Source organism: Oryzias latipes, chromosome 11 (genome assembly GCF_002234675.1).
Source record: "Oryzias latipes chromosome 11, ASM223467v1".
In the NCBI taxonomy this organism is placed as follows: Eukaryota; Metazoa; Chordata; class Actinopteri; order Beloniformes; family Adrianichthyidae; genus Oryzias; species Oryzias latipes.
Window position 1 is genome coordinate 23,281,582 of NC_019869.2, and position 22,331 is coordinate 23,303,912.

Sequence of the window (22,331 nt, forward strand, 5' to 3'; positions counted from 1 at the left end):
ATCAGTAACACCAGCATCATTTCAAGGAAGGTCAGTCTTCTGCTCTGACATGTAGGAACACATACCCGCACTTGTGCTGTTTTGTTAAACTGGCATCTCTTTGAGGGTAATTTACACCGTGCAAAGCTACTTCCTGGACACCATAAGAAGAGTTCTACTGAGAAGGACAAAGAAAGCTGGCAAAAAGGGTCCAAGCCCATTGACAGAGGAACCATGAGCTCATGGGTCAGAGTTAGCCTGGGATTGCCAGTTCTCTCTGGCTTTGAAATACTCAAGTAGATTCAAAGCAGTCTGATTAGATTTCAGTTGGAAAAAAAAAGCTTTTTATATATATATATAAAACCAATCCTTTAAAAAATATACAATATAGCAAACTTGTCAATCCTCGTGTCCTTTGACAAGGAGCATTTTCTGATTGGTGTAAGCACTTTCATACAGATGTCATATTACAGTGGACAGCAGATCCACGTTGCCTCAATGCAGTTCTGCAATCCTACATCTATGCATCTTTGACTGTTTCTAAATGCATTTGCACGTGATCACTGCATGTGCTTTTTGCTCTCAGCTCTCTCCATCTCTGTGTTCATAAGCAGCCCACGCTCTGCCCCGCTTGTAGACTTTGTGGTGTGAAATTACAGAAAAAAGGCCAACACGATTTCACGTAAATGCTTAAAGGAGAACAATTAAAAAAAAACAGTACTAGAAGGCATAGAAGGTCATGAGTGGGAACTGAGGACATTTTAAGCCACAGTGTGGAAATGAGTTACGGCAGTGGGTTATGGCCACCGATGTAGTCTAACTTCCCAAAGACGCCTCCCGCATTGGCGGTCGAGACTACAGTGGTGAGGAGGCGCGTTGCTATGGAGTGGGATGATTTTCAGAGTGAACATCATCATGGGTCTGGCTGGAGAGTGGAGGATCCAGTGGAGATCTGGAGGAAGGGAGGAACTGGAGAGAAAGGGAGGAGAGAGGAAAGTCAAGGGGCAGAAGGAGAAAAGAGACAGGGGGAGAAGATGTAAGACAAGAGAAGCAATCGAGTAAATGCGTGGAGGGCAGAGGTGAAGAATGGGGGATGAGCAAGAGAAAGGATGGAATGAGAAAAAGCCAAAGAAAGGAAGGAGGTCACAGGGGAATTATGATACATTTTTTGTCAAGTGGTTTATTTTGATTGTCTCTATTATTATTTTAAAGCAAAAACACGAGCTTGACAGATGACAAATGAGAGGGAGGTGCAGCCTACTGCCTGCATGAGGGAACAGCTATTTTCTTCCAGACTCTAAATCTGTCAGAGGATCTCCTCTTTGCCCTCCAATTAATAATAGAACGATGAAAGATGAAAGAAAGGATTGGAGTCCTTTCAGGGTGAGCAGTTCATAAAACCACTTTAAAACACACAATGGGGATCAGAGTTGTTTCACTCATCTCTGAGTGTTAGTAAGAATAAGACAGAGATGTGATTGTAGCTCAGTCACCACATTATGTTTGTGTGGGCGCCCTCTGCTGGCATTTACTAGAAAATAACAACTGAGAAGATAAATAAATAAAATATATTTCATAACATAGTTGGGGGGCCAAAATACCGTTGTTCTAAAATCTGGACAATAGCTATGCCAAAGAAATTACTCTTGTGTGTGTGCGTGTCTGTGATTATTTTTCTTCTTTTCTAGCGGATTTACCCTCACTTTTTCATTATTCTTTGACATTTTTGTTTAAATTCTGCATCTTCTTTTCTTCTTTATCATTTAAAATCTATAATTTTCCTCAATATTGTGAATACAGTTATTTACAACACATTATGAAAACTCATAATAGTATTATTATTATTATTACACATATTAAACATATAAAAAATATGTTTAATTATTTAAATATACAGAGTGAAGCAGCGTGCAGATTCAGTCTAGTTAGACCAACATCCATGAGAGCTAAATGTTGTCTGCTGATTCTGCAGATAAAAAAAGTAAGATGGTTTCAATGTCAGGAGGATGTGGAGAAATAAACCTCTTCTGCATCGCCCCCACCTTAAAGTGGTTAAACTGTGCACCCACATGACACTGAGTAGGGTGGAGTGGATGTGGAAAGTGGATGGGCTTTGTGAATTATGAGGCAGTACACGGCCTAACCTTCAGGAGAAACATAATTCAGATGTGGAAAAAATAATGTTTCTTTTTTAGGTCAAAATTGTTGAGAAAAAGCATTCACAACAAGCTTCATGTTCTTTTTTTCTATTTAATTTTTTCAACTTTGAGCTTTGGTCTAATCAAACCATACATGGCAGCTTACATGATTATTCTTAGCTAAGGAATGCAAAATGGGCATTAAGCACAGCCACAAATTCAAGGCCACCACTCTGGATTGACCTCTAAAAAAACCCACCAAGTGCCCCCATTAACAGATACTGTGCTACTTAACACAGGACAAAGATTTTGGCACGAGGAGAAAATCAATAACCTCTGTGTTTACCTCTTTAAGAAGCTAAAACAAAAGGAATGTAGCCAGATTAGAGAGGCTAAATGGAAGAATGCCTTACAGCAGAAAACAACGGCAAGACTGAGTTTTTCCAGGTACAATATTGGAGGGATTTGTTGGATTATGTTACATAATGTTCAATGATTTGCTAAGCAGCTTTTTTTGGCCGTATGTAAACAATTTGCTTCCAAAACACTGGTGCAGATGTAAACAGCAGGAAGAATAAAACAAACAAATGTGATTTTTCCAACAATTTCAGACTGGTCTGTTCATATCGTAAAACTGATGCAAAACTTCTATAGAGGAAATGTTTTCATTTCAGGCAATTGTACCTTTTTATTGTATTTTTTGACACATTTAGACTTGTGCGTCGAATAACTGTTTTAATCTTAATGCTATTGAAATTTGTGATAAATTTGCCATTTTGTCAAAAGAAATTAGTTTCTTAGTTCAATCTTGAATATCAATGACTTAATAAGTATAATGAGTAAATTAATTAAGAACATTAAGCAGAAAATACGAGACAAAAGGCCTTATAAAGCATAATTCAGGTAAACACAGCATCTGAAGTCAGAGCCCACTCACGGTTGAAATTCCTGCGACAGACATAAGGCCTCCAGGGTCGGTTTCGGATCCATTTCAGGCGTCGATGCAGCTCCATATTTCCAACCAGGTGTCTGCGTATGAAATCCCCTCACCCATTAAGAAATAGAACCCTTTTTCCAGCGCCCATGCCCAAGATAGATACCCGCTCCAGAGCATCAGCAGCTCCAAATGTTACTTTACGAGTAAGACGCCTTTCAAAACAAAACTTCAACTGGAGCTGAAGACCTCCTACAGCTATGAAGGGTGCATCTAGGTTTCCCTCTCTAGTGCTTTATCTTTTATGTATGACATGGTGGAACCCAACTCCTCCAGCTCTGGGGAGAAACACAGTGAGGCCTCTCTCAGGGTAGAGAGCAGCTATCGACTAGCAGCATCTGAGGAGCACATTCAGGTGAAACTTGACACCTAGGTAGGTTGGACAGACAGACGAAGAAGCTGAGACCCAGACACTTTGCAAAACCCCAATGACTAATTCTTTTTTGCTTAAATTGAAAATATATTTTCATTATTTTCAACCCATCTGCTGTTGGAAACCACACAATTAAATTTTAGCCATAAAGCTATTCAAGAAGCAACACAAAATTTCAAGCCAGTTTTATCAAAAGGACACACTTGTTCACAATCAAGACATGACTAAAAACTGTAATCCATCAAAAATCTGGAGCAAATGATGAAATAATTAGGATCTATTAGCCTGAATACGGTTAGAAATCTATTTCTAAAGCTTCTGGTACTCCAGATAACCCCAGTGAAACCCATTATTAACAAATAGAGGAAACTGGGACCAGTGGTGAACTGTCTCTGGAGCAGCCAGCCCATCGTAATTACTCCAGCAGCACAACAAGATTCATTTAAGAGGTGAGAAAGGAGCTCGCATCGGCATCTGAAGGGCTGCAGGCCCACAGATGCCTCAGTGAAGGTCAGTCAGTGTTCATGGCTTTGTGTTAAAGGAAGATGAGGCAGATGGAGGGGTTCATTTCAGTTTTGCTAAAAAAAAAAAAAATTAAAAAATAAAAACTCCTTAAAGGTTGGTTTATCACATTTAGGAAAATATTTGAACAAGACAAAAGCTGAGTTTTGAAGGTGCAGATCTGGTGTGGAAGTAACAGATTTTTCTGAACAAAAACATACGTACAGTCAAATATGATGGATGTTGAAGGATGGTCCAGAATTACAGTAAATGGAACCAAAAAATCAGCTTATCAAAAAGTCTTTTGTTTTTGAGCCCATGAGGGTTTAGCAGCAGGAAAGTTGACACAAAGACAGCATCAGGTTTAAGAACACAATCAAAACTTTGCACTGGACCATTCAAAGTCCTGACCTGAATTCCTTGATATGCTTTGTGGCTTTGACACTCATGGATGAGTCACAATATTAATGCAAACACAACTGTGTCTAAATTCCACAGTGCTGTAAACAACTTAGGGTTTTTGATCATCTATAATCAATATGAGTTCAGGGGGGTTTTCCAAAAAGCAGATTGTGCTAGTTACCTTGGTAAATTTGAGGCTAAGGAAGTGGATGACCTCAGCTTTCAGTTCCAAAAACAGAGGTATGTTTCAGAGTATGCTTAGTTCCCATAGCAACTCATGCTCTGAACATAACCTGGTCAGGAGCAGGTTTAGTTGAAGGTTAGTTTGTTTTCAGAGAGGTGAAGCAGCATGGCGTGTCCATTTAAAGATGATTTAGTGGCTGAAGAAGCTCAGATAATACTTTTTCCACCGTTAGAGGATGATAAGACCACGTATTCATGTTGTAAAGATAAACTTTTTTACTTTAACTTAATTATTTTCTTCAGATAAGATCAATTTTTTGATTTCAGTCAACTTAAAAATTACACGTATTTATCAGACATTTATTTTACTTTCATTCAAATTAATTTAATTAAGTAGGTGTAACTTTGGTGCTGCTGTTAGATTGGCAGCGCAAGGGATTGTGGGATACCGTTCCCTGTGTCTGTCTGGACGGATTTGGATCGTGTGGGTTTTTGACAAAATGTGTTTTGTTGTTTAGCTGTTTTGCCGAGTTATTTTGTCCTGTTATGTTTAATTCTTTCTGCACCATGAGTGGGAGGGAGAGGAGGAAGAGTTAATATAGCACCCCAAGTGCAATCACAAATTACAAGAACTTAAGTTTAAGTCAGAGTAGCAGACAGCCACGAAGTCTTTTTAAAAAATTCAAATTCGGTCTTAAAATTTAAAAATCCCTCCTGATAGAAGTTTAAGTCCCATTAGTTGTTATGCACCAAAGTGTGTGAAATTTGTTCTCTGCGTTTGATCCATCTCCTGGGGGAGTGGTGAGCTGCAGACCCCCACACAGGAACCATTTGGTGGTTAAACCTCCCACAATACAGCCCATTATTGCAGAGCGAGTCTGATGCAGGGAGGTATTGGTGCCATTATTAAAGACATTGGTATGGCTCGATGGATTTGAACTCACAACCTTCCAGTTTTAGGGTGGACACTCTACCACAAGGCCACTGAGCTGATGTGTGCAGGAACCTGCTCATCAACTGTAAGAAGCATAAGAACTTAAAGCTTGCTAATAAGATTTTAGCAAGCTTTAGACGTAAGTAAGACGTCTCTTCAGCAAGAGGGTTTAAATACTTATTCCCCCCAATGTAATGCACACAAAAAAAGTATATTAATTCTTTAAAGTTGATTGTTCTATTTCTAAAGGTTCAAATTAGGCTTTCCATTAATTACTTTAAAACTCTAATATCAACAAGTGATAAACATTTTTGAAACCAAAATTTAAAAATAAAACCTTTACTGAATCTCAATGTAAGGATTTCAAACAAACATGGCAACATGTGTTCATTAGCCGTTTCCGGGTTCAGGCAGACGACACAGAGGGGTATCAAATCCATATTCTCTGCTTTATTTGAATTACACACACACACACACACACTCACATTTGTTTTCCTGTTTGTGTAAACAAAACCTCACCCACGGAAAAGACATTTGTTTTTTTCCGTCCAAAACAAGATAAATAACAGTTCAACGGAAAAAGCACTTTGGACATTTGTTCAGAAAACCACTTTCAGCGTTTGTTTGGAACCCAACAGAACAGTAAACACATTACAGTGAAACATCCATCTCCATTGTTTTTGTAAGTTCAGTTAACAACACGTGGAAGAAACAACACTTTGGTCTGAAAAAGCCAGCAGGTACATAAAAAGATGTGTGTCATTAGAATGTGTGCTAAAAGTGAACATTTCCCAACACAAAAACGGACAATTGTCTGACAATCTGACCAGCAGGTCAACATGTGCTGTAAACCTGAAAAACATTTGGCAAACAGTGCAGCCGAGTGTCTGAGATTGTGCCCACGTCACTCCACATTAAAAACTGCTTTCAACGTCCAAACGGGGAGCAGCTTCGGACCAATCACAAAAAGGCACATTCAGTTTTGAAGACAAACAACGTAACATTTTCACCTTTAAGTCACCACAGCGTAAGCTACATGTTCACGTTGAGCAGGGAGATGGCGCTCGCATTCTGGGATGGAAGAAAGCAAGCGGGCCAGACTCAAACGCAACAATAAATTAATCATTTGGAGGATGACGCAAAGGAGTGTGGTTACAGAGAAGAACTCGTTTCTGACACGGACTCCTGAGGGGAGCCTTCCAGACACATTTCCTTAATCCAGAGACAATCACGAGAACAATAAAAATGGCTTCTTCAAGCTTTGCAGTCCTACAGTTTTTATGAAAAATGTAGACCCTTAAAACAAAAAAAAATGTTCAAGCTCATCGATGGTCCTTATTGTCATTCAGGAAGCTGTAAATAAGTCTAATCTATTCTTTGGCTTTAATGAGAAAAACCTGTAAAAGTGCCAAAGACATATTTAAATCGTAATAATAATTAACTAACCTAAGCCTCCTTAAATTCTTCCAAATGAAATATTTGGAAAAAAGGAGAATAAATCTGCATTAATTGATTCTAATTTTTTTGTCGACGGAGTTTAAAATAAATAAACGCGACACATGTCTGCACATTAGGTCCTTCAGTTTATGAACACAACATAAAGCTTCGTAAAACTCAAATATGAGATGTGCAAAGGTTTCTGCTGCTGGTTGATGTGTGGGCTTTTTGAAGCTGAAAATGAGCCGTGCATGTGTGAGTGCAGTTTCTGGGCATGAGTGAAGGGAAATGCACCACCAAACGCTGTTGTGTTGAAAGTGTGACTAAGATCTTCTCCTCGCTCCTTTGTTGACCTCAAATGTTTCTTTTTTACTCAGCGAATCCTTGTCCAAATTGTGGTGGTCCTCCTGTGGCTCTTCCACCTATAAGTTAGGAATGTTTTGGTAAATCATTCCATCTTGTCGGGTTCTATGTTGTCCAGATCAATATCCGGAGAGGCCACACAGCATAAGCAGAGTTTTTGAGTAAAAAGACAGATTTTGTCTGTGAAAAGAGAAAACGTACAGTTAATAAAAGGAAACAAACTGCTTTTCTATGTTTTAACCAATCAAAATGTGCTTTCAGAGATGCTTATGTGACGTTTTTGTTTATTAAATCCACTCAGAGTTTGAAATAAACTGAACTTTGGAACCGTAAGCCTAATCCTCTCCTTGCACTCTAATAATTCAAGGAACATTTTTCTCTACAGGTCTGAATAAAAAATAATCTGCTTACTCCAACCTCTCTGTGGCTGTTACATAATTTACATCGCTGCTGCTGTGTTGTGTCAGTGTGTTTGTGTGTTTGCACCAGCACTAATGATGCTGATGGCTGTTGTGTTTTCTCCACACTAACAGTGCTTCCAATCTTCTACAGGCAGCACATGTTGATGAATTGTAGACATTCATGAAACTCTTTTTAGCTTTTATTTTTATTCATAATTAAGAGCTTATGAGCATGATAAATAAAAATCCCTGATTCGATAAACATCAGAAATTCTACAACCAAACTTTAAAAAAACAGGAATTGGAACTAAAATTGCATATCTGAGTATTTGTTGTAAATTAGGAGCAGATAAATAGGTACAATTTGAAAAAGAGCAGTACAGTTTGGACCCAGATGCCAGCTTGGACGAAGTGAATTTCTGATGAACTCCTGCCGCTCTGCAGAAACTATGTCCCAGAAAACCACAGTTCTTTTTTAATTTTGGCCAAAATCAGCATCATCATAACTAAAACCCTTTTCAAATCAAAAGATGATCGGAGTGGGTCTTTAAGACAGCTTTTTAAATCACAATTTGCTAAAAAGAAAAGAAACTTTACTTGAATTAAAAGTTTTTTGAATATTGATTGTTGATATCCTCTGTTTGCTAGCGAATCTGCAGCTCTGACGAGCAACGAAAGCGCGCTTACCGAGCAGTTTGCTGAGAAAGGCCGGCCTAGAAGAGGGCGGCAGGTGGATGCAAATGTAGTAGACTGGAGCGCCGGACAGAGCCACTCCTATTCCAACTAATGAGTTGAGGGTGTCGCTGTAGAGAGGCACAATCACCAGGAATATGCTGCACAAGCAGTAGACGATAGGGAAGAACAAAGACAGCTGCAGAGAGAGGAAAGGGATCAAAAGTGGATGGTAAACAAAAGTCCTTCAGTTAATAATAAAAAAATGAACAAAATCTCTGTTTTGGAACTTCGTTTTGATTGCATTTACTAAAATACAAGTAAAAGTGATTTAGAATATAATGCATGAATAGTTATCTTGCTCCTTTATATTGTTGTTAGATCAAAAAACAGAGAGGCAAGGGGAATGACAACCACTAACACACAATACTATTGTGTCAAGAATGCATGTCAGCAGTGACGCTGCTGCAGCTTCGTTACCTTAACCGGTCGGTGCATGTCGGGAGCTTTGATCCGCAGGTAAATCTGGCTGGCTATTGACAGGCCAATGAACAACCAATAGTTAAAGCTGAAGTAGTTGATCAATTGGAAGACGTCAGGGACAGACAGGTAAAACAGAGACATGGCTCCCTGTTTCAGGAAAAGCAAACAAACGGATGAGAAACAGGACAGAACGCACTGAATGATGCTCAAATAACAGTTTGAAGTGGGAAGGGACAAACATTAAAAAACAGAGCAGGGATCGGCGTGTAACGCTTCACATGGATCATGCACAGGACGTTGGGCAGATGGCCTTCTCTGGAACCAACAAAAAAAAGCCTGCAGGAAAAGAAGGAATTGTTACTGTAAGGGATATTCTCTTACTACTACTTAGATTAAAACTTTAAAAGGTGTGACATAAAACAGGCTTGGTAACCTTGAGGCAGCAATGATTGAGGAGTTCAAACCGCCGTAACAGGAAATAGCTACAGAAATGGGGATCAACCATCGAGCCCAGCCGAGAACCTCGTCAGCAAATGTCTGAAGAGACGAAGAGCAACAAGGTCATCATCACAGCTTTCATTCTTTTTGTCAAAACTGCTTGGAATTCTACCATACTGCTTACTTATAGTCTAAAAACAGTTATGAATGAATGAATGGATTATGTCTGAACTCATGCACCATGTAAGTCAAATCGTTAATCTTAGCAGCTCCACATCCTGCTGAGAATATAGCAGCTGAACTAAAAGGGGAGGGGTTTACTTGGACTGAATATTTTTAGTTCAACAAAAGTTAAAAACATGTAGAAAAAACAAGCATTGACGGAAATTCACCCAGATATCAACTTCATTGCATTAAAATAGCTGTGACAATGCCAGACAAGCACTTCAGTGGTAGATTATAAGGCTCCACGATATGAGGAAAACTTGTGGTGTGATATTAATGATCAATATTGACACGATGATCAAATAGCAAAAGAAATAATAAAAATAATTCATCATTTCCATTTCACTACAACCGTTTTATTTAAATACAAGTCAGCATAGCTTCAACTATACTCCAAATGACCCACGTCTCTAGGAGGCAGGCATCTAAACAAACACAAACAAAAAAATGCTACATACGATTGGTCAACAACATGAAACTGTCCATCCGACTGGTCAAATGCGTAACGGGCTCCACTTGATTTATTAATGACTTTAAGCTACCATGAGGTTGTTTAAGGATATGTGATAACCATTTATCGCAGCTTACACCATGTTTTGAACATCGATGGTTTATATCCTCTGTTTCTAGCAAATCTGCAGTGTTTGGCACAGACTGATATCACAATGAACATAAATTGGGGATCTTTTTTGCAGGCCTATATAGAATTACTACAATGAACTTTAAGAAGTCTACTCAATCCCTACATCTAGTTATTTTGTTTGAAGAAAAAAAAATTTTTTTGGATGAAATTCCTATTTTTAAACTACATTTATTCCCATCAAGTAAAAACTTTTTAACATTGCATTTCCTTTTTGGACCTTTGAAAGTATCCAGAACTCTCTCAACTAAATAATAAAGAAAAAACATTACTGAATCATAACAAAGTAACTTTTTACTCCACTCCCATACAAAGATTTTGAACTTGGCTAAAGAAACCCGATCATTCTGGATATTCCTTTAATGGGATCTGCCTGCTGACTGACACAAATGTTTGGCATCGTTTGTTTTCAAAACTCAGTCCAGTAGATGTTTATTTCATTTCATGCTACATCTGGATCTCAGAGGTTTTCATAACCCCAGAACGCTGGTCTACCACCACAGCTATCTAATATGTACGATTCCCAAATGTCATTTGCAGCAAAGGTAAGTACCTCCCTTCCTCTAGTGGAGCTGTAATCGCATTACAAACTTGCCCTGTTCCTGTGTACCCCAGCACTAATGCCTTTAGCGGAATGAATCCTCCGACGTCTTCACTCCCACAGTAGCAGATGACCAAACGGACGGACACACTGAAGCCAGCGGTCAGAGCTGAGGGGGGTTATCAGCCAGAGAAGAGGACAGGCCAACACCTGTGAGGCTCAGCATCACTTCAGATAACCGGCAGAGTTGAAGCATTAGTGTGAGCGCGATCGGGACGGCTGCATGAGTTTTGCCTGCACATTTTTCCCCATGCCCACCAAATAGTGCATCGACTAAACTCAACACTCACCACAGCAACAGCTTCACTGCTGAGCACTGTGTCTGCATCCATGACAACGTAGTAAGCTATATTGGTCATTATGTAGATCACTGTGACAATGGGCATGGAAATGGCAATGGACAGAGGCAGGTTCCTGAAAGGAAAACATGTGAAGGAGAACAGGTTAGGGGTTTCCGTGGCAGATGAGTCAAGTTAGTAATAACGGTGGTTAAAGTGGCTGAATGAAGTAAGTTCAAGACTCATTCCAGCTAATTAAAAACAAAAAAAAACTATGTTTTTAACCTTTCTGGATTCTTTATTTCCTCTGTAATGAAGTTGAGTGTATCCCAGCCCGAGTAGGAGTAAAGTGCTGAGTAAAGAGCCAGAGCCATATAACCAGGGTCCAGCTTGGAGCCTTTGAACGAATTCTCAAAGTTCTGGTCGAAACCTAATGAAAAACACATTTGACACAACAGATATATATTTGAGTCTCACATTTTATGTGCATCTTTACGGAAAACTGTAGTTTGACATTTATTTCAGATGTAAAAATGTACCGTATTTTCCGGACTATAAGTCGCCCTTATTTTCATAGTTTGGCAAGGGGTGCGACTTATACTCCGCAGCGACTTATATTAGAAATAAATTGAAATAAATACATTGTTAACCCTCCAGTTATGTTCATTTGTGAGGAACAGAGATGATGTTCCTGGCTAAATTTGATGTATGAGGTATGTTAAGTGTTAAGAGTATGTTAAGTGACTCAGAGAATCAGCAAACCTTTTTTTACAGTAAGATCTTGAAGGCTAACAACATAATATTCTATTTTCAAATGATTTCATAGATTCAGAAATGCAATAAAAATGACAACTGTTTCTACAAATACAAGATGAAAACAGAGTATTAGTTGGCCAATGATGCTTCATGAAAGGAATAAATAAATAAGTTTGAGAAAAAATTACTGTGAAATTATGAGATAAACAGTCTGCTATGATTGTGTCATATGAGGTTGTGGAACTTATTAGTTCTTGGTCTTAGATTTTGTCAAATAAATGTCCCGTCAAAATGCGACTTATAGTCCAGTGCGACTTATCTGTGTTTTTTTCTACTTTATAATGCATTTTTAGGCTGGTGCGACTTATAGTCCGGAGCGACTTATAGTCCGGAAAATACGGTAATTTAGCTCAAAATTCTGTCTCTGTGTTGCACTCAGAGCATATTTATGGATTTCTGATGCTTAACTAATGATCTAGGGGTCAGGCTTCAAGCTGCAGGGCTTCATATTTCTTCTAGATTATTTTGTGACCAATTAAACTGTTTTGCAGTTAAAAGTGTGCAGAAGTGTGTCCTCCCTTTGTAACGCTTTCTCCATAACAATATTCCAGACGGGGAACTGTTGGATTGCAGGAGGGGGAAAAACAAATTGCACACCTTCATTTTTGCAGACAAAAACCAAACTGTGCAGCACTAAAGACAGCACAGCAGTACATCAGTTTGGATCAAACAAGCGAACGCCGCATCTTACCTTGTGCCAGCTTTACCAGGCCGGTGATGATGATGACGATGAGCGCCAAGACTTTGGCCACGGTGGAGATTACCTGGAGAATCGCACCCCATTTCACTTTCAAACAATTAACAGCAGTCAGCAAACCTGATGAACAGAGAAATGTCAGACAGATCATTGATATTTCACTTACTAATTTACCTTTGTAATGCTAAACTTTGTAATTCACCTCTGTGGTGCATTGTAAACCTCCGGGTTTTTAGTTCTTTTCAATAAAGACGGCCACCTGTGGTTCTTTATCCTTTCCTAATCGTCACTCATTTCTTTAAAGCACAAAAATTAAAACTGACCTTCAAAGGCTACAAATACCTGATGTAATCAAGCTAGGGCTTGAATGGTTAAATCAAAAGGGAAATTTACTTAGAATAAAGAGAAGTAAAAAAAAGAAAGATGTAAAAGGTAGCTCTAAGGATAATTTGTTGCATTAGAACCCTCATATCAATGTGGAGATTTGACTTGGATTTGTGAGCAAAAAGTCAAAATGCATTCAAGCGACCACTTTCAATGAAAAGTAATATGTAAACATCCACAAAAGCACGTTTCGGGTTTCTGCAGTCAAAACTCTTGCATTCACGCTTAGGCTAGCTCCTCGCACTTTTAGGGCCGTTTTCGGGCTCTACGTACAAACACTTTGGTGAACTTTGGCCAATCAGGGACAACAGTTTGCTAGTGACGTATGGATGGCGTCCCTTTAGATTCAAGGAAATGCCAACAGTTAGAAAATTGATCACGGAGTAGAAATTAATAAGCCGGGAGCCAGATTCATAAGATCAAGATCTGCACGTCTTCCAACTGTAGGCAGCAGACATGCACTAGTAAACGGTAGAAATAGAAAAAGAAGAACACACCCGTCTCTGTTTGTCCAGTGCAAGAACCATGGGCTAGACGGCCATTTTAGCCTGTCTGGTGTGTCTATAGCTTAAGAATGGAAAGCTCTCATTATTAATTTTGTAGACTACGGCTTCATGAGTCCATGAAGGATTCCTGAAGCACAGAAGCAGTGTGTCTCCCTGTTCCTGCACATACATGTAGGACACTAGTGTAAAATTTAAAATAGAAAAACAAGTTATGTCAGGGCTGGTTTTATCCACAACTATTATAATTTTGTTATTGCAAAGCAATAGAATTGTTGCAATTAAAAGGTAGTAAGATGGTTGGTGCCTAGATTCTAAACTTATCAAAAAAAAGAATTAAAAAAAGAAAAGAAAAGATTTTATTAAAATTAAAACAAAAACCATTTAAGTAATCGCACTAAGTCCTCATTCATGGCCATGAGCCGGTGAGAGTACTAGAGAAGGGGACCTGCCTACATCTGACTCGGGCACATTCTTTCAGGTGCTGTTGCATACCGGTCTGAACAAAATGAACTGGTTTGAGGCTGAACAGCTGCATTTGTGCTGCGTTGTTCTCTCAAGACCTCTTGGATTTTCTGCTCACAGCTTCAGCGAGAGCTCTCACAAAACCGGTTAGCGTTAAGCTGGAACACAGAGGAAACCAGCAGGTCTTAAGTGTAATAACACGTGTATCCTTTCAAACAAAAACTTTAGATTAAGGTGTTATTATAGTTTAAGCTAAAAGGCTTACAAAATAACTCATCTGTTTACCCAAAGCATGAAAAGTTGGATTGAAGCTTATAACAACTACAGATCATGTTTTAAAAAAAAAGAAGAAAAAAAGAGGCAGTTTAGGTTTTTAAAACCCTTTTGACCTCCAGTCTAACCAGCAGGATGAAATGGTGAGACTTCTCTGTTTAAGCAACAATGTCTCCATAAAAAAAAAAAGGGAAACCTACTATATTAATGACAGAAGATATTTAGCACAAAGACAGACTTACATATAATGGCAGCAGCAATGAGGCGCACCGCATGATAAGGGGCTGAACAGGTGGGGTAGAAGGGCTGAACCAGATAGCTGGAGAAAGTCAAGGCTATCACTGCCTGACAGGCTGGCTCGACTATCATCAGGGACGTCCACAATCTAAAGTGGAAATGACCATTCAGTTATGACACAGAAGAATTTGGTTTCAACTCTGAACAATTGTCGTATTCATAATTAATATTTAAGTTAACATACAGACTACAGTACAACCCTGAACAGTTACTGACAAAGTAGCCAAACTCAGACAGAAAACCAATTGAAAGCATCTTGAAGTTTAAAAAAAAGGTGCACATACCGGATAAAAGCCAAAAAGCCTCCAAAGGCTTCAAGGATGTAGGCATAGGAAGCTCCAGATTTACGGATAGTAGTCCCAAGTTCAGCATAACACAATGCTCCAAACACAGAGAATACGCCTCCAATGGCCCACACGATCAGAGACAGGCCAAAAGAGCCGGTATACATGAGAACTCCCTGCAAAGCAACACATGAGAGGAGTCACCATGCTGTAAACAGCTGGTTTGATTCGTGTATCATCACGTCTGTTAAACACTGAATCCAATGCTGATGTGTTGTTTTCCTGCTTAAAAAAGGTCAAGCAAAATAGAAATACTTTTAAAAAAAACAGTATTGAATAGGCCTGCACAATATACCGCAAATTTATCGTTATCGCAATATCCAGCTCTGCAATATGCATATCGCAAAAGACGGCGAATATCGCAATAAATCGCAAATCCAAAATGTGTTAAAACAATCTTCTAGCAGCTTGAAGCATTTAACGAATCAAATAAATCCCTTTATGCTTTGACCAATGAGATGGACGCCTTCCCATTGTTGACCAATCAGATGGAGGCCTATTATGTTAACCCTGGTCCTGAAGAGCCTCAACCCTGCCTGTTTTCCAGCTCTCCTTAACCAGCTTGCTGTTGATTGGCTGACTCAAGTGATTTCACATCCTGATTGACTGAACACACCTGATTTAGGTTATCATTATCGAGCAGTCTAGGGAGAATTGGAAAACAGACAGGGTTGAGGCTCTTGAGGACCAGGGTTAGCCACCCTGACGTTTGTCCCCCATGTCGATGAGGGTCATTTGGAGTATAATTTTTAAACTGTTGCAATGAAATGGGAATGATGTTTTTGTTTTTTTTTCTATTTGTTTATTTACCGCAAATTTATCGTTATCGCAATATTGATCACTAATATCGCATATCGCAAGTTTTCCTCATATCATGCAGCCCTAGTATTGAACATACAGAGCTTACAATGATAATATAAAACAAATTTTTAAAGTTCTAAATGGGAAGCAAAATATGTTATTCTCAAATAAAAATCTTTTCAGTAACCCAAACAAAAAGGCTTCTTTCTTACTTTAGGTGAGACAAAGATCCCGGAGCCGATCATATTTCCCACAATAAGACAGACACCATGGAGGAGGGAGATCTCCTGCTTCAGTCGCATGCCGCTTCCCTGAGATGCCACGTCCCCGTCGGCAACCATTTTTAATGAGGTTACTCCTCAGAAATTACTCAGACAGAAGGCAAAGAGGAATAAGTGACACTCGGGGAAGGAGTAGAGAAATTAAATCAAGGGCAAGGTGAGAGGAGGGATTTCAACGTAACAAGAAGAAAGAGGGACGCTTGGTTGCCGTTTGGTCACGTCAGTTATTCGTGCTTCACACAGCTACTGAAACCAAGGTCTGCTTCTCCAGGGGGACAATCTGAAAGTAAACACAAAAACATCCAGGCTCAGGGAGGCCCTTCACACACTTAAACAGATCTGTTCAGAGAACTAGTACCAGTAAATGTTCCTGATCTAAGGTCACAAAACCAAATTAAGGAACATTTGACTCTTTTTTTTTTTTCAATTGAACCTGAAATTTTGTGCAGTCTTAGGTTCAATCACAAAAGTTTAACAGTGAAACAGAAATCAGAATTAACGTTAATATTCTGAGCGGTTTTGTGTGTATATATCTTGCATGTATTCATGTAATGGCTAAATCTTTTAGGAACAGAAACTGGACATTTGCCAGTCAACTAATAACTGCTTTATTTCAACCCCATTGAGATTTATTTCAATTTTATGTTTCCCATACTTCAACCAAAATGTGTCTTTATTACAAAGATCTTTATGTAACCTCTGTCTGCATTGTTTGACCACACAAACCATGGTTAGCAGGCAGGCAGAGGGGCACCAATGACATCCATAAAATTAAGCCAACATCTGCTATGTGACCATTAGCCAATCTGATTGCAACCGTGCATGTCCTAAGTTCAGAACACTACATTCTCCACAATATCTACGATATTTTTTAAATAAACTACCACTTTTACATGAGAAAGAAAACCCTTGCCAGGTTCTTTTACCTTATACAATTGTACTTTTTGGGTGGAGATAAAATACGTATTATTACTGTTGAGTTAATCCAAGTTCTGATGTGACGGTCAGCACTGTTGCCTCACAGTTAAGGGATCAAACTGACTGTGTGGAGTTTGCACGTTTTCCCTGTAAAGGTGTAGGTTTTCTCCATGTACTTTCCCACACAAGACAAAAACACATCAGATAGCACTTTGTAAGCTTCTGCAGTGACCTGGAAATGGTTGGTATAGAAAATGGATAGATGGAAACTGATATCAGCGTATGTCAATATTATTATGATCGGGTGAGGCACAGGCAGCCCTTCTTGGTAATATACTGTAATATTTGTGCCGGGGGGGGGGTTGCTTTTTGCATTGAGGATTGTTATGCTGTAAAGATTTGAAAGTTTTAAGAATGAGGTATTTCTACAAGATTTAGAAAAGCTATTGTGCATTTCAAACGCATCAAACGTTCATGATGTGTATTCTAGCTAAAGTGGATATAAGATTTAACACCTGAATTTAAGATAAGATAAAGCTTTATTGTCATTGAACAGTCACACTAGGTACAACAGTACAATGAAATTGCGAACTGTCCACATTGGTGCAAGGAGAAAAAAAGAAAACAACATAATAATAATAATAAAACAGCTTACAATTATCTTTCATACAAAAAGTACCTAGAAATCTATACATATATAAATTACTATCTGAAACTCTGAAACCTACAAATTAAGTTTAATTACAATTGTATTTGATATAAATAATAATAGCAGATAAAATAATATTAAGGTTTGCAACAATTTCTCTCAATTTGAATACACAAAGCAATTGATCAGTTTTCCTTTTGTTTTTCAGGCAGAACTACTTTGAACGTTTGTTTTAATGTAAGAGAATTGATAAATAACTGTCAATACAAGTTCCATGTTTTTAGTCTAATAAATGAATAACTGGACAAACTAAGGTTTTGCAAAATTAGTTTTGGAAAAGAAATTTGCCAAATAAATAGATGTTTAAATAATCATGTTGAACTGAAAACAGAATTTATGTTGTAGCTTGGCGTTAAAAACCAGCTCAGATTAAACTGTTTACTGTTTAATGTACAACTTACCCATTGTAAAATATATAGGTTTGTTGAAATAAACTTTTTCCTTAATTGTTTAGTTTACCATTTTGAGACTGATTTTACTCAGTGTACAAAAAACTATTTATTTTTTTAACTTTGACCAATAAAACAATTTTCAAAATGTGTTTACAAACTTTTCAAAACTAAACAGTTTTATATGATTTGACATTTAACAAAATGAAATGGTGGTTTATCAAGTGTCCAGAGCAAAGATGCATGATATTTGGAAAACAAAAAAATCTGAAACATGGCGTTTAGGGCAAACCATATCTTTAGAAGATAAAAATATATACGTCTATGGTAAAAAATGAAAAAGAACTTTTGACACAATGACTGAATGCTAAGGAACATTCAAGAAAACACGTTTTTTCTATTCATTTTGACAAAAAGAGGGGAATTATATGCTCATGGAGTTATTTAGACATAAAAACAGTCAACATAGATGCCTCTCTGCCCACAGAGGTCGACTCATCCATCACCAGTCACGCAGCTCAACAGATGATGTGAAACGTGGACGTGGACGTCCCAGCTCGTGTCTGAGTGACAGCTCCACGCCTGGAATCTTTTTTCCGATCAATAAAAAAATCGTTTTGACATATCGATCTAAAATAACCTCCCTGGTACATTTCCAGTCCGAACCCCCAAATTATTATTTGTTAATCTTTAGATTAGCGCGGTTTGATAGCATAGCTAGCGTTGGCCTGACAATTACAGGATTAGACGTACAGTGTGTGTCTCTTTTCAACACAAGTTTCGACAAATGTGTCAACCTTCGCAAATATGTACACAACATTAATCTTAAATCCGTTTTCCAGCCCATAAGCATGTAGCTAATGAAGCCGCATCATGCTAACATTAAGTTCCATTGACGTACATTGGATGGTTTCGCCGGGTCCAAGTTAATTACCAGACAGATAGAGCACAGATAAAGGGATAAATTGTGTATTCGTGAAAGGAAAAGAAATGTCTCAGTTACCTGGTTATGTCTCACCCGTGCGACTGAAGCAGGTAGCAGCACTGCCTCAAAAACGTGCTACGAACTTCTGCTTGAACCTTGGTAGTTCCTCACAACATCTGCCTTAAGCTCCTCCCACACTCAAAAACCGCCGGAGGATGTGGTAGACTCCGCCCACCGTGACGGGAAGACCGTGAAGACTGGGGGGAACTTTTAACAGTCAATCGCGGGGGGGGAACGTAAAGTCGCAGTGATGATTAACAACGAACCTTTAAATCAACCCCAAACACAAAAGTACTTGACAAAAGACTTTGTAACCAGGGTAGATGATATTGCTGCACAGTTGTAGTTGTTCATTCAAAATTATTTCTTAATTCAATTTACAACTGGAACATACCATTTTTTGTTAACTTTTTGAGCAATATTTTTTGTGCAAAAAACGTTTTTCCTTGAAAACTGATTTTTTTTCTTGTATTAATTTGAGCTGTACTGTTTAGAACTACCCAAGAGTAAATACAACAGAAGGAAAAACATACGACTTATAGATTCTCACAGGTCAGCCTGTTGGAGGTCTTGTTTTGGGGTTTTGCTCACAAAGACAAGTCAGGTCTCAACGTTGACATGAGTGTTCTATAAAAAAAGATTGTCCTTAAAAAGTATGGTGGGGACTTTCAGTTTTTCAAATTTAAAGGCAAATCAGAGTAATCAAATGTTGTAGTTCCTCAAATGACCACTGGAGGCTGGTTTCATCAAGAACCAATTTTCCACTGCTTTTTGTGTTACAGACCACTTCGATGAACATTGTGTTTTCTATGTTTTTAGTTCTAGTAGCATTTTTGTAATCATAGAGGGCATTAAAAATGTATTCCTGAAACTGCATTTCTGACTATGTCATCAGTCAAATTGTTATAAATCAGCAAACAAAAAAACAGTTGGAAAACACCTGCAGCTATGACAGTTGGCGGGCCACACGCTCCCTGCTTTGCTCTTTTCTTCCTCTTGATCCATGCATGTCTTTATTTTTTTCATCCAAGCTGGCATCTGGGTCTAAACTGGATGCCTGGATAGCTCCGATATTGTTTGCCATTTTTCTCCACCGCTAATGTTAGGTTGGGGTTGTGAGAGGCTGTAAGCTAACGGGAGAGCCTGTAAACAAAAGGATGATGGGAAATGGAGCCAGGCTTACACTGCGCCAACAGTGCCACCCACAGTTCAGGAACTCCTGCTGTTTTGACGTAACTATGTCCTAAAACAACGACACAGGTTTTTTTATTGGGGCAAAAATCATAGTTAAAAGACCACTGGGAAGCTTGTACAGTAGATCAAAAGATGACTTGAGTGACTTTAAAGGGTTCAATAGTCAGATTTCTGGAGGTCAGGTTTTAGGTTTTTGCTCACAAGTTCAAGTCAAGCTTCGTGTTCTGTATCATATTGTCTTTTGAAACCATAGTAAGGGTCATCCCCGAACATTTTGTTTACATTTTAAGGCAACTTAGAGTTACCAAAAGTTGTAGTTCCTCAAATGACCACTGGAAGCTGGTTTCAGTAGTTAGCAATTTTCCATTGCTTATGGTGTTAAACGGTTTATTTTTACATCAAAAGCACATTAATAGAGGCATGTTTTTGATGGAAAGAGTTTGAACCCATGGGTGAATGAAAAACATTTAAAAATTGCAGTACTGCCCAATATCTCAATTTTTAAACATTCTTAAATTTGAATTGGACAGAGTAAACTTTATCTGCCTGTACGGCCACGCTAGAGACTTCATTTTCCTCCTTCAGAATCTTATTGGAAGTCTCAGATTATGAATCCAGTTAACATTTTTCTGAATGGGGGATGCAACAAAAGATATTCCATTTGTTTGCACAATAAATAAATAATACACAAAAGCCTCTTCAACAAACACAATGGTCTTGAGATAAAGTTTTTGCATTCAAGGCTAAAGTGCAACTCAAACCCAAGTCTTGAGCCCAATTGTCAACCTCTTCACACAATATTTTTCATGCAGTTTGGAGAGATGTGAGCATTGATTTAGGGCAAAAAAAAACAGCTTTAGACAAAACCACAACTGAGACAAAGTTTTGTGCAATAAAATGACTTAAAAAAAGGTTAAAATATTTAATCAAAGTATTTTGAATTGCCTTTCGTGCTTCTTTTTTTCCTACCTTGATTGTCCAAATTGAAATACTATTTGAAAGCTGTTTTTAAAATTAAATGTACCCACATGGGTTTGATCTAAAAATATTAATATGAGATTTGACACTGTGACTTTGTTTTGGACAAGTTATAAATACAATACAAATGCAGAAAAAGTCAATTATTTGAACAGGTCTGTAGAGTAAAATTAAAACAAACCTTACTTGTAAAAGTTGGATTTTTTTTGGCTTAATTTTTATCTTTACAATAAATGTTCTTTAGTTCATTGTGTTTGCAAATAATTATTATCCTCTGGAATGTTGACTTGGTGTGACTTGGTATTTGCTGCCACCTTGTGGTGTCTTTAACCTCTCATACCGTTTGTTTGGTTTAGGTTTTTGCAAGGAAAATGAAGTATACTGGGGTTTTTTTTGTTTGAAAAGGGTTATAGTAGTTTATCATTTTCCACCATTTGAATAATTACAGCCTGCATGCTTTAATTAGATTGGCTACAAAGTTATGTTAGTGATCTTTGTCAAAACTAAGATTAGAATAAAGTAAAAAGCATTATTTGAGGAGTTTAAAGGAAAAACATAGTATTTATTATTTTATAAATATGATTCATTTTTATTATTATTTTATAAATAATAATGATAATTGATAAATAAAAATGTATTTATCAAAAATCTGATAGAAGGTAAACTAGCTGGAAAAAGCCTATAGCTTTCTCCCAGAAATGGGTGTGTGCTGGGGTTCATTATTGCTGCCTAAACGCTCGTAGCTGGTCTCTTTCTGGTTAAAAAGGTTGTAGAGAGAAAGTTCCTGCAAAGACTTTCAAAATAAAATGGTAGACATTTAACACCAAACAGAGTATAAATACAATAGTTCCATCAAAAAATATCTTGTTTTTGCTAAAATATTAAAACATCAGCAAAGAATTGTTATTTGGCTAATTAGGATAAGATAATTAAAAAAAAACCTTTAAAAATACAAAATTGAAATGCGACTTAACGTGATCTGAGAGCAGATTGATACATTTGAATTTGATATATTTATAATTTGATTACATCAAAAGTATGGCAAATAACTCAGGACATTGTTAGTTTAACTGTTATTTATTAATGTCAAAAAAGGCTTCAGATTTAAATTAATATGTCACATAATAAAGGATAAAGAGCTAAATGAACATGTCTTAGCATTAAGAATAAATGATTTCATACTTCACACTTTTTTATCGGTTTGGTCATATAATTGAAATGTTTTCAGACTTCACAGGTAAAATGTCGGATTGAG

The 22,331-nt window shown here is 37.8% G+C and overlaps 1 protein-coding gene across 1 annotated transcript; it reads right to left on the reverse strand.

The window, feature by feature from the left end:
* Window positions 1–5,932: 5,932 nt before the first annotated feature.
* LOC101167380 (Y+L amino acid transporter 2) lies at window positions 5,933–19,042 on the reverse strand. The gene is made up of 12 exons (XM_004074232.4): window positions 18,923–19,042; window positions 15,835–16,183; window positions 14,762–14,937; window positions 14,423–14,565; window positions 12,550–12,675; window positions 11,328–11,472; window positions 11,055–11,178; window positions 9,294–9,397; window positions 9,100–9,196; window positions 8,858–9,007; window positions 8,393–8,576; window positions 5,933–7,484 (listed from the first exon to the last, which is right to left on the reverse strand). The coding sequence occupies exons 2-12, from the start codon at window positions 15,961–15,963 to the stop codon at window positions 7,390–7,392; spliced, it is 1,473 nt and encodes a 490-aa protein (XP_004074280.1). The 5' UTR covers window positions 15,964–16,183; window positions 18,923–19,042; the 3' UTR covers window positions 5,933–7,389.
* Between the last annotated feature and the right edge of the window lie 3,289 nt (window positions 19,043–22,331).